This window comes from Paroedura picta, chromosome 11, assembly GCF_049243985.1.
Source record: "Paroedura picta isolate Pp20150507F chromosome 11, Ppicta_v3.0, whole genome shotgun sequence".
Taxonomy (NCBI): domain Eukaryota; kingdom Metazoa; phylum Chordata; class Lepidosauria; order Squamata; family Gekkonidae; genus Paroedura; species Paroedura picta.
In genome coordinates this window covers 47,115,375-47,128,052 of record NC_135379.1, presented here as the reverse complement: position 1 = coordinate 47,128,052, position 12,678 = coordinate 47,115,375, and the positions used below count along the sequence as shown (strand labels likewise).

The 12,678-nt window shown below is 43.0% G+C and overlaps 1 protein-coding gene across 11 annotated transcripts in view; it reads left to right on the top strand.

Moving 5' to 3' along the window:
- Positions 1-12,678, top strand: part of ARPP21 (cAMP regulated phosphoprotein 21) — a 264,546-nt gene that overhangs the window by 129,437 nt on the left and 122,431 nt on the right. For all 11 annotated transcript variants that reach the window (XM_077304025.1, XM_077304032.1, XM_077304024.1 and 8 more), the window contains 4 exons: positions 285-435; positions 2,760-2,838; positions 5,574-5,633; positions 9,484-9,624. In XM_077304025.1, the coding sequence (XP_077160140.1) occupies positions 285-435; positions 2,760-2,838; positions 5,574-5,633; positions 9,484-9,624 (431 nt within the window). The remainder of the gene's footprint in view (positions 1-284; positions 436-2,759; positions 2,839-5,573; positions 5,634-9,483; positions 9,625-12,678) is intronic.

Sequence of the window (12,678 nt, the reverse complement as noted above, 5' to 3'; positions counted from 1 at the left end):
TATTGCAAAGCAATGAGAGTCATTTTGAAGCAAGTTTGTTGAGTTCAGGATGCTCATCAATTCAGAACTAAATTCACATTTATACTGGCATCGTTTAAAATATGTACCAAGAAGTAAAAACATTTCCTTAAGAGTACACTATTATTTTCTTAAGATAAAGGTTTTTTTTTTAAACCAAATAATGTTTGGCTTCAGCTTTTCTAAGCATGCACTTCATAATGCAGTTTGGAAGCCATTCCAAGTTTCCTAAATCTGGCCCTAAATTATTATATTTTTTTCAACAGGAATCAATACAGCTACAGCTTTCAAGTTTCCCCAGCCTACAAGAAGAGGATAAATCTAGTAAAGATGAATCTGAGAAAGAAAAAGAGAAGGATAAAAACAAAGAAAAAGATAGAAACAGTGAAAAACCCAAGATAAGAATGTTATCAAAAGGTGAACAAAAATATTTAAGTCATTTATCATAGTCACATATTAAGACATTTTTAATGTGAGTGTTCATCTGTGCTTGTATGTGTACTTCAGTTGGCTTGTACATATATATATTATATATCCTGTATCTGTTTGTGGGGTTGTGATATGTGTATTTGTTGACACAATATTGGTGACACATCTGCCATACGCATTTAGCTGAGCCAAGTCTGCACCATTTCTGACCCAGCAAGGCCCCAAGCCATGTATGGCAGAGGTACAGCTGAACCTACTGCTTTGGCTTGCTGCTTAGATCTGCAAAACAAGGGGGGACTGTCGTGAACCTGGAACACTGCAATATGTGGTGGGTCGGTTGGGTTCAGTTTGGTGGGTCGCTTGTGAGCAGTCTTGGTAAGCACTCATCTCAGAACTAAATAAACTGGAATACGAATTATACAAAGAAAGAAGAGATGCTATTGTGCTTTAGGAACATAGTGGATCATGTTCAATTCTGGGCTCCCACTAGTGTCTCTGAGATAAAATTGATGCTGGGTTTTTGGGCTTGTGTACTCTGTTCACTGCTCATCTTAGTACAGGGAAAAGGTAAAAAGTGACCTGCAACATCCCACATTCAGTCTAAATCAGAAACTCCCGACTCCCTCATTGTTGGAGAGTACATGAGCCCAGAATCCTCCTCCAGTTCATATTTCCACCTGGATATAGTCTCAATGAATGCACAGGCCCAGTTCTGTGTTAAGGGACCGTACACATTTGATGAAACCTTTCATGTGACACCCGTGTGTGTGTGCACATATGCTGGGGCATGTGACTGTTAAAGGCCCACTTAAAATGCTGCATGAAAACTATGAGTGCAAAAATTGCCACTCAGTTATGCTTTGCCATGGACCTTATTAATAGTGTAGTTTAAAAGTTTCCCTGGCACTTTCAACCGTGATCCAGAAACATTGGTGGTTGGAGTGGAAGGCACTAACATTGAGTCCGTTTTCGCTTATATGATGAGAAAAGTGGGAAAGGATGAAAATAGCTGAATATGTAGCTATCTGTATACACAACCAGAGGACCTGGGTGAGGAAGATTACTTCCTGCCCTTGCGAACCCATACATATCTAGTCAGTGAGATCCAAACACAGACACCTGATGCTGCAATCACAGCTGTTGCCATATTTGGGTCATCTTTGTTTGACGGAGGGACAGTTTCTGCAATTATTTTTAAATTCTGGGGAGAGTGCAAATCGCCTCTTGCATTTTGTTTTAGCCCCTATTTGCCTCCCACATATAAAATTAGTGGTACAACTAAAATACACAATCAAACTATCAACATATAGTTGATTGATATGCAATTATTCAGCTGTCAAATGATGACACGTGAATGCAGCATCATGCAGATAAGATTTCCTTTGTGGAGTTTTAGATAGACTATTAGCTGCTCAGGAAACCCACTCTGAACAATGCCTTTGGGAGTTGCTGCTTCCTACACACATTCACACCTTGCCACTTACGAGAATGTCATGAGGCATGCGTTTTTGCAAGTACAATAGATCCTTCTTTCTGTATCTGGCAGTTTGGACCTGGAACGGAATCTGCCAGTCTTTACCAACTGAATGCTTTTGTTAAATTGGCCAAGAGGATGTCTGTGCTATGGATGAATGCAGAAAAATTTATCTTCCTGATTGTAACTAGACGGAATCAACTTTCTGTCTTCAGTCATCTGGGGCGTGCAGACCCCATCTCTTCAGAGAAACTTCTCAGATTCAGTTCCAGAACTGAAACCTACAAATTTAAACTTGGCTTTAGGTGAAACTTGACAGGATGTCCAGAAGCAAGATATTTTCCTGAACTAGCCTAGGCCTAGGTAAAACAAGTTGCAGATGGTCAAATACCAAAAACAATTCTCCCAGTTGTTTGGTCTTCTGCATTGTTTTGCTTGGATTTTTCTGCAAAGTTCCCATTGGCTCAGGCAAACACTGATGTATCTAAAATGTAGACTTCACCAGCTAATTAATAACATACACACACGCTCATTAAATTTTTGCTGACAGCCAAAAGTATTGGATGGACTTAAAGATGATTTATGCATCTGTTGTGTTTTTCTAAAGCACAGCACTTTGTATTAATATCCAGTTATATACATCATGCCTGTAGCTGCTGGTACAGTAAATTGAAACAATGGATCCCCTCCCACTGTACATTGGGGTCATTTTGCCTGCATGCACCAGGTGCTCTTATAAGGTAGCTGGGGAGGAGGGAAAGAAGCTTTACTTGGCACAATGGCTTTAATTTTTTGTCCCTTTTAAGAAATGAAACTATTAGTAATGTGTGTTTTTCAGACTGCAGTCAAGAATATACAGACTCAACAGGCATAGATTTGCACGAATTTCTGGTTAACACATTAAAGAATAATCCCAGGTAAGTATCATGCTTCTGTATAGTTTGAGATCTTAGCAACTGGGAGCAATGCCGTGTTCGTTCTGGAAAATGTGGTGGTCATGGGGTGGGGAATAATCATTACGGCTCTGTGAAAGCATATTGATTTTAGCAAGAGCTGCTATAAAAATCAGCATGTACTTCATAGCCTTTGCAGTTTCCCATAGTGTAATTACTTTCTTGGAGACCTAGCCTCAGTGCAGACATGTGCATGCACACATACCTGCCACTGTAAAACAGCATCTAATGACTCAAAACAGGTGAATTTACTCTGAATCCCTGAATTTACTCCAGTGAATTCCACCCTAAATGAAGACTTGTCACAATTATGCCAGTACACTTCTTAATATAAACAGAGTATTATAGACTAGGGCATCAAGCAGAGAGTTATTCATAGTTATTCAAGGCTCATGTGTTGTCTTTCTGTTTTATGGCTACTAGTTCAGTTAGTCTGTGCATTTACTTTGTTGATTTTTGTTTCGCTTTTGATTCAAAATCAGAGAGCCAATGCAGATGTCATTATGGAACAGATCAGTCCAATGTTGCTGGAAACATGTTTAATGGCTTTAGACTCATCCAATAGGCATTCCAAATCTTGAATGCAAAAATTCTGATGCCTAGGTAGGTCCTGGTGGTAGAGTCCATGGCAGGTGATGTAGCCAGGCCACATGATTTTCGGCAAGATCAGAGTCAGTATCCAGCATCTTTCATAGGTCTAATGCAGGAGTACAGTCATTTTTGACAGGTCCAAAGGTAAAGTCAAAAGTGATCAGTTTGCCTAGCAGGAACACAGCTAAATAACCCTACCAGCTAAGCAGCTCAGGTTTTGTCCCTTGCTTTTCTCTAAACTGGCTCATAACTTTTAAACATGGTACTTTTTGTGATTGAAGGGATGGAGGGATGACATGGATGGAGGGATAGATGATATAGATGGATGGTTGGAGGGAGGAATGACATGGATGGATGGAGGGATGACATGGATGGAGGTATGACATGGAGGGATAGATGACTTGGATGGATGGTTGGATGGATGGATGGATGACAGGGAGGGATTGCAATAATGTCTGGCTGAGTGAATTTGCATGGCAAAATGGAAGCAGGTGAAGATCGTGGTAAGGAGTTATCTGGTTCATTCTGGATTGATTAAGCACAGCTGGCTATATTATTCTGCACCTTGGCCTGCAGTGTAGTATATTATTATGATAATAGCTTTATTATAGTAATCCTAACATTTAAATAATATCAAGTGTTGATGTGTGGCTTTTCACAAAGTTTTTTATGTTCATGGGTTTGAAGTAGTCATCATCACCCTCCATCCCCCAATGCCCTTGTTCGGGTAGGGGAGAGTGGTATTTTCCGGCGTGTTGGGTATTTTTATAGTCTTTTAATGGGGATTTTAATGGGAGATTTTAAGACTATTGTTACCCGCCACAAGCCTGTAGGGAGTGGCGGGAAATAAATCGAATAATAATAATAATAATAATAATAATAATAATAATAATAATAATAATTATTATTATTATTATTATTATCATGATGCTTGTTACAGTACTTATGTAAAGAAGGCTGCTGGCTGAACTAAGATTTCAACTGCGAAATTATCCCCAGCATGCTCCTACCAACCTTTGCCAACCTTTAGATATGACCTAGAGTGCATCCAGAATTGCCACTGATCTTCATGTAGTAATCAATCTCCCTAGTAGAAGTGGCTACTTTGGAAGGTAGACGTTATGGCTTCATACCTTGCTGTGCTTCCTCCTGTTTACAAACTCTTTCTCCCCAGAGTCTACCCCAAAATTTCCAGAAATTTAGCGAGCTGGAATTAGCAACCCTGTCCTAACCTCTACACCATTCAAGCTCTTTTGATTGGCCACTAGAGAGGAATATATAATCACTGCCACAAAGTAATCAGGTGACTCTTTTTCTTTGCTGAAGAGTAAACCTTTATTCTAGATTCTTTATTCTAGATTCCTATAGATCAATACATAGGTAGAAATCACAGATCACTGCCCTACACCAGGGGTCCCCAGACTGGGACCAGCCCGTGGAACCCTTGGTACTGGGCTGCAGGGAGGGGGGGAGGCGCAGGCATGGCATTTGTTGTACTGGGAGTGATCAGCCACTTTGGAGGCTGATCGCTCCCAGCACAGTGAGCGCCGCGCTCTGGGGGGGGGGCACGGGCATCGGCATGCTGGCAGGCATAAAAGCGTAGACATGGCAGCTCTGCTCCTACACGTTTGCACCCGTGCCTCCCTCTCCCCCACCATGGACCGATCCCCAGTCCAAAAAAGGTTGGGAACCACTGCCCTACACCAATGCAGACGTTAATTGACCAAACATCACAGCATCCCTTATTTGGAAAATAATAACCAAGCAGATATTTCATGGCTGTGTTTGCAGTCTAGGCCATATTTCCTCTCTACAAAGTCATACATATTTAAAATGTATCACTAAATGAAATTTATTATATTTTCTCTGCATTTCTGCCAAAATTGGATTCCAGAGTGGCTACTTAAAATCTTATTCAAATATCAGTTGTTGATGGGAAAAACATTCCCAACTCAGTACAACAATTACAGATGGAGAACACTTGTAAAACAAGGTTCTTTTTATTCCCTTAGCATTCTAATTTGGGTCATAATTTCTGGCCAGAATCACTCCCATGGTTGTAGTCTAAAATGGTGGTAAAACTGAATTATTTTATTTTGTCTTAACAGGGATAGAATGATACTGTTGAAGATGGAACAGGAAATTATTGATTTTATTAGTGATAACAGGTGAGTTGGGGTTGAAAGCACCGAGTGTCAAATAGCCTTAGTCATTGCCTTTGGCATATTACTGTCCTTTGCATCATGTTCTCACAACCCCCTGAAGTTACAATGGTTTGGTCCATTGTAATATGTAAATGCCAGAACATTAACAAAAGGAGTTTCATTAGAAATCACTCATCAAGCAATTATATCAAGAGCTAAGTTTGTTTTAAGTTGATACCTGATCAGCTACCAGTATATCTGAGCCCATACACAAGCTGAAAATTCAGCTTTTATTCAGGTACTAGCAAGAAAGTCCCTTGCAACAAGGAATGCAATGGGCGCTAGGACCCAGGGGACACTGGCAGGCACAGATCTCTCTCCCTCTCTCACAGCAGGAGGCATAGCAGGTAATCAGGGCTCCTTCTAGCCGGGAAGCAAGGGTCGTTTGCAGTTTGGGGCTCGTTTGCAGTTTGTCTCTGTCTCCCTCGCAGCAGGAGCCATAGCAGGTAATCAGGGGGTGTATGCTGTTTGGCAGGGCTCTCTGTGTTTCTGTGTGTGTCTCTCAGGCATCTGAGAGCAAAGTGGGTAACATCCAGGGAGGGAGGGAGCTGAATCAGGATGCGTCCAGCTTTGCTTTGCTGGCCGCACCCTGATTGGTCCTATTCCATCTCGGATAGCCAGGAAACTCTCCACCCCCAGGGCTATTTCACAAATATTAAGAGGAACAATGGATGGATAAGGATATTCAGCTATACTCTCAGAGCTCTCAGCTACCCCAGCTGCTCCTCTTAGGTCTGCATGCAATGGTGAGAAGCCTTCCCGCCACACACAGACCCTGGGGACAGCTTCTCCTTCAAAGTGCACCACAGGAAAAGCCTTTCCAGCCAGACCTCCCTGCCACATACAGGTTCTCCTGTAGCACAGTTTTTTAAAAGATCAGTTCAGCTGAGCAGGTTCAATCTCGCAGCACTAAGAGTAAAGATACATCCATTACATTTTTCCTGATCCCCACTGCTACCCCTAATTTCTATTTGCTCTTGCCCTGTGGAGAAAATACCTGCTTTGGAACACAGTGTTAACTAAGAAAAAAATGGTACTGGGAAAAGATTAAAACTCCTCTCCAGCTCCAGGACTTCTGGTGGAGTTTAAAGAAAAGAAAAATGTGCTAAATGCTAATATCACATCTTCGGCTAGTAAAAAGTGTGGGACAAAACAAAGTTCTTCCAAAAACAACAAGATGCACTGTAATTTGGCGTATGAGTTGTTTAGTTGATGGGAGTTACTATTTATCAATTTATTAATTTATTATATTTATATACCGCCCTCCCCGGAGGCTCAGGGCGGTTTACATAAGAACATAAGAACAGTACATGGAACAGTCTATAACATGTGAATAACCGTACAATAATAATAACTAATTGCCAGCAAATTTGGAAAACTCAACAATGGCCACAGGATTGGAAAAGGTCAGTTTACATTCCAATCCCAAAGAAGGGCAATGCCAAAGAATGTTCAAACTACCGCACCATCGCACTAATTTCTCATGCTAGCAAAGTTATGCTCAAAATCCTACAAGCTAGGCTCCAGCAATATGTGGACCGAGAACTTCCAGAAGTACAGGCAGGATTTCGAAGAGGCAGAGGAACTAGAGATCAAATTGCCAACATACGCTGGATCATGGAGAAAGCTAGGGAGTACCAGAAGAACGTCTACTTCTGCTTCATTGACTATGCTAAAGCCTTTGATTGTGTGGAGCACAACAAATTGTGGCAAGTTCTTAAAGAGATGGGAATACCAGAGCATCTTATTTGTCTCTTGAGAAATTTATATGCAGGTCAAGAAGCAACAGTGAGAACTGAACATGGAATCACTGACTGGTTCAAAATTGAGAAAGGAGTTCGGCAAGGCTGTATACTGTCACCTTGCCTATTTAACTTGTATGCAGAGCACATCATGAGAAATGCGGGATTAGAGGAGTCACAAATTGGGATCAAGATTGCAGGGAGAAATATCAACAACCTCAGATATGCAGATGATACCACTCTAATGGCAGAAAGTGAAGAGGAACTAAAGAGCCTGTTGATGCGGGTGAAGGAGGAGAGTGCCAAAGTTGGCTTGAAACTCAACATCAAGAAAACAAAGATCATGGCATCCGGCCCTCTCAATTCCTGGCAAATAGAAGGGGAAGAAATGGAGATAGTGACAGATTTTATTTTCCTGGGCTCCAAGATCACTGCAGATGGGGACTGCAGCAAAGAAATTAAAAGACGCTTGCTCCTGGGGAGGAAAGCTATGGCAAATCTAGACAGCATCCTAAAAAGCAGAGACATCACCCTGCCAACAAAAGTGCGTTTAGTCAAGGCTATGGTCTTCCCAGTTGCAATGTATGGCTGCGAAAGTTGGACCATAAGGAAGGCCGAGCGTCAAAGAATTGAGGCTTTTGAACTCTGGTGCTGGAGAAGTCTCTTGCGAGTCCCTTGGACTGCAAGGCGAACAAACCGGTCAGTCCTAGAGGAGATCAGCCCTGACTGCTCTTTAGAAGGCCAGATCCTGAAGATGAAACTCAAATATTTTGGCCACCTCATGAGAAGGAAGGACTCCCTGGAGAAGAGCCTAATGCTGGGAGAGATCGAGGGCAAAAGAAGAAGGGGACGACAGAGAATGAGGTGGCTGGATGGAGTCACTGAAGCAGTAGGTGCAAACTTAAATGGGCTCCGGGGAATGGTAGAGGACAGGAAGGCCTGGAGGATCATTGTCCATGGGGTCGCGATGGGTCGGACACGACTTCGCACATAACAACAACAAAATAATAACTAATAGCGGTGTCTGAATGGTTGGAGCAGAGTCGCCTGAAATTCAACCCCTCCAAGATGGAGGTCCTGTGGCTGGGAGGCAGGGGGCGAGAGCAGGCAGCGCGCTTACCCACTCTAGCAGGGGTGCAACTTACCATTGTGTCCCAAGCTAGGAATCTGGGTATGACAATTGATGCCTCCCTGACTAGGGAGGCACAGGTCAAAAGAGTAGTGGGTTAGGCATTTTTCCATCTCCGCCAGGCTCGGCTACTAGCGCCCTACCTGTCCTCTGAACACCCACATACCTGAGGGACCGCCTACCGCCCTATGCCCCCCACAGGGCTTTACGCTCCACGGGTGAGAATCTATTGGTCATCCCTGACCCCAAGGAAGCGTGCCTAGCCTCGACTCGGGCTAGGGCCTTTTCAGTCCTGGCCCCTACCTGGTGGAATGAGCTCCCAGGTGAGCTGCAGGCCCTGCAGGATTTGCCATCTTTCTGAAGAGCCTGTAAAACGGAGCTCTTCCACCAGGTCTATGGTTGAGGCTAGGGACAGCGAATTAGGGACATTGCTTCCCCCCTGGGAGTTGGAAGTGAAGATCGCTCCCTCCCATTTTCCTCTCTCCATCTCATACAGATAGTTTTTTGCCGTCATGTTGGTAGTTAATGTTTTTAATGGGAATTTTAATGGGGCTGAAACTGATATGACCTGTCTCGAGCCTGTTGGGAGAGATGAGAAATAAATCCAATAATAATAATAATAATAATAATAATAATAATAATAATAATAATAATAATAATAATAATAGCCATATAACAATATAACAGTATAAACAATATAAACAATGCAACAGTGCAAACAGGTCCAGAGTATACTGGTGGAGTTCTGAGGAGGGCCGGGGGAAGCAGGGGCCCTTCAGTCGCTGTTGGTTATGTCTGGTCCCAACCAAATGCCTGGCGGAAGAGCTCCTTTTTTGCAGGCCCTGCGGAACTGTTTAAGCTCCACTCCCCCTAAAGATGGAGTACTATTGTTCCCTCACATCGGAATTGCATCCTATTGAAATGTTTGCTATTTTTGTTCCAGTAATCATTATAAAAAGTTCCCTCAGATGTCATCATACCAGCGAATGCTGGTGCACAGAGTGGCAGCTTATTTCGGCATGGATCACAATGTAGATCAGACTGGGAAATCTGTAATTATCAACAAGACCAGCAATATGAGAATGTGAGTGCCACCTCATTTCCCCTTTCTACTCTCCATTCTTGCCACCAGTTGGTATCATGGCTACATTCTGTTTATCATCCCCCAGGTGTTTTCTTTGTTCTTTTGTTCTGTTTTCCTTCTTGCTGACTATTTTTTTTCTTTTACCATTCATTCTCATGTGCAGTATCATTATGTCTGTCCTTGAAAAAAATGTTGGCTATGTAAAATATGTTGAAGCAAATAGATCAAACTGTTGTTTGTTGATAAGAGAGCTATATAATACCTCTAAAATGGAACATTATTTTCACCATGAAGTTGGAAGGAAAGTTTCCCATTATTTTCACATGGAGAAAGGCTTCCTGGAGTAATGCAACATAGAAGGCAGCATGACGGTACCCTTTCTATTCCCTTTTAACAGGCTCTACCTGTAAGCAGTGAGTGCTTCTGTAGTAGCTGCCTTTGTTATTTTAGTACAAGGTCGTTCAATATGTATTCCTCCCCAGTTTCTCATCTCTGAAATGATTTTTTTTGCACGATACTTGAGCTCCAAGCAACTAGAAAGCCAGAATTAGAAAACCAGAAAACCAGAATTAGAAAATGCAGAGCTACTGCTTATGTCATTAGGTAGACAGGAAATGCAAACCAAGTTGCTCTCCTAAAGACCCTTTCCTGAAAGTAAGCCCTATGAAATTAATTGGGACTGTGTATATGAATCCTAAGTTGCATAGGGTGAATTATCTTTTTAGCCTGATACAGAATATTCACTCTTTTCTTTATATGGACTTTGTGGGCAAAGACAGCCCTGTTTCTCAATATTGGCAACCAAACTTTATTCAATGAAATGAATTGGTTGCCTCTGTATGCTATGTGATTCTGAGGATGGTTTGGGACACTTGCTCCTCTTAGAAATTACTGAATGGGAACAAACAATTGGATGCATCTTTGAAATCATGCTGCCAAAGAATTGGCTAGTTCAATGTACAATGTGAAATTTTGCCTTCCCTGCTCGTTTTCTCAGACATCTTTCTCTTAGGTTCCCGTTTTCAGCCTATGATCTGCTCTGCACCATTTCTGAAGCCTCTTTTCCTTTGCCCCTTTGCTTCCCTACATCCTAGTGCCTCTCTTCCATTCTAAACTTGCCCAGTAAACCTCTCTTGTTCCCTGGGCCTGTCCGAGGTTTTGATGTTAGTCACACTGATAACTTTCCCTTCCCTTTCAGAAATTGGAATATAAAACTTCTAGCAGCTTGATTCCCTAGCCCTTGGAATGCTCATGAATGCCAGATCAGTCAGTCACTGGCTAAGCCTTCACTACCACAATCGCAATGCAACATCAATGTTTTTTACAAGCCCCACTTAGCAGTTTCTCCTTCTAGGCAAAATAATTTGGGAAGAAAGCTTGTTACTATAGAGAAGCAAAGGCTGTGGGTAAAGGAAGGTGCACAGCCTTATTTAGAGGAGGAAGGGTCAAATAGTGGCAATGGAAAGTTGCTGGAACAGGGAAGACCATCACCATAAGTGTGTCATTACTACATGCTGTTCCCTTCTGAAGTTATTCTTCCTAGAATAAAAGCATGCGGAAGTTTCATTACATGAGTTTGTAGATACACGTAATTTGCCCCTTTTTCAGTTATAGAAATAGATGTTTGTTTTTGTATGATGTGTGCGATTCCATAGGCTTTGCTGATGACAATTTTGGTACCATGAATTCTAAGCAGTGCTCTCTTAACAGGCTTCAAGGTATGTGGGCATGGCTAATTATTACGTGCTAGGGGCAAAGCCCCTTGTATCCAGGAATACAACGGGTGCTAGAGCTTGGCAGTGAGAAGAAGAAGGGGAGGAGTTGTCCAATCTGTAAGGGCATGGGATTGAATGTGTGTGTTGTGTGGGAGGTTGTGGTGGCATGGTGACAAATGAGGATGTGGGTGTGGAAAGATGGGTTACAAGAACCTGTGGTTTGGAATGTTTGTTGAGTGTGGGAGAGGATTGGCCTTTGGGAATTATGGCATAGTGGTTACAGATGAGCTTTCCAGAGCCATGTCTTCAGATATGTGAAGGGGAAATCAGATTGGAGACACTTCTTAGGGGGTGATTACATGGCAACCAATTCCTCCCAGTTTTGCGTCATTTCCCTTCTTGTGTGAATTAGGCCACAAACACCGAAATGTCCCCCAGCCCTAATCAACATGGGGTAGTCATAGTACACAGGTGTCCACCCTCCTCCTATTGTCTCCATTTTTTCACTGTTGATAAGAAGTTATATGCCCACATGCTTCTTCTTATAAGAAGAAGAGCTGGATTTTTGTACCCTGCTGTTTACTACCCAAAGGAGTCTCAAAGCGGTTTACAAATATCTTTTCCCTGGGTCTCCCCACAATAGACAACCTGTGAGGGATTAGGCACTGTGAGAGCTCTGGGAGAACTGGAAATGGTCCAAAGTCACCCAGCAGACCTCAGGTGTCTCAAAGCAATTTACAATCGCCTTCCCTTCCTCTCCCCATAGCAGACTTTCAGTGAGGGAGGTGGGGTAGAGGCCTCTCACACAGGTTGTTGTTGAATTGAAAGACTTGAGGCCTACTGCACAAGGTTGTTGTTCAGATGAAACAGAAGACAAAAAACCTCCCCTAAAGCATCCAGTTTCATCTGCTGAACAACGCTTTGCAGTAGGCCTCAAATCTGCAGAGAGTTGCAAAGAAGAAATACACATGGCTTGGTTGTTTCTTCCCTCCAGCAGTGAGGCTGGCCAGAGCAGTATTTTAAGTGAGAAGGGGCTTTTCTGTGGCCTCCCTGTCAGCCAACTGTTTAGCAGAAGGGGATAGCTCCCAACCCCAAAGGAAAGCACAAGTATCCCCACAGACTCCCCTGCGTTGCTCTCAGAAATGCCTCCCTTTCCTCAGCTAGGGGCTGTCGGAGGCTCCTTCACAGCTGGCCTGAAGGGAGGGAGGGGGGAGGGAGCACATTCACCAGCCACCTGCCAGCTCTGTCAGTGGTCTGAGGCAAAGTGAGGGAAGTTGTTGGATGTGACAGGACACCCCTGGGGCGGTCAGGGGCAGACTGGCGGCGATGTCGCCAGATG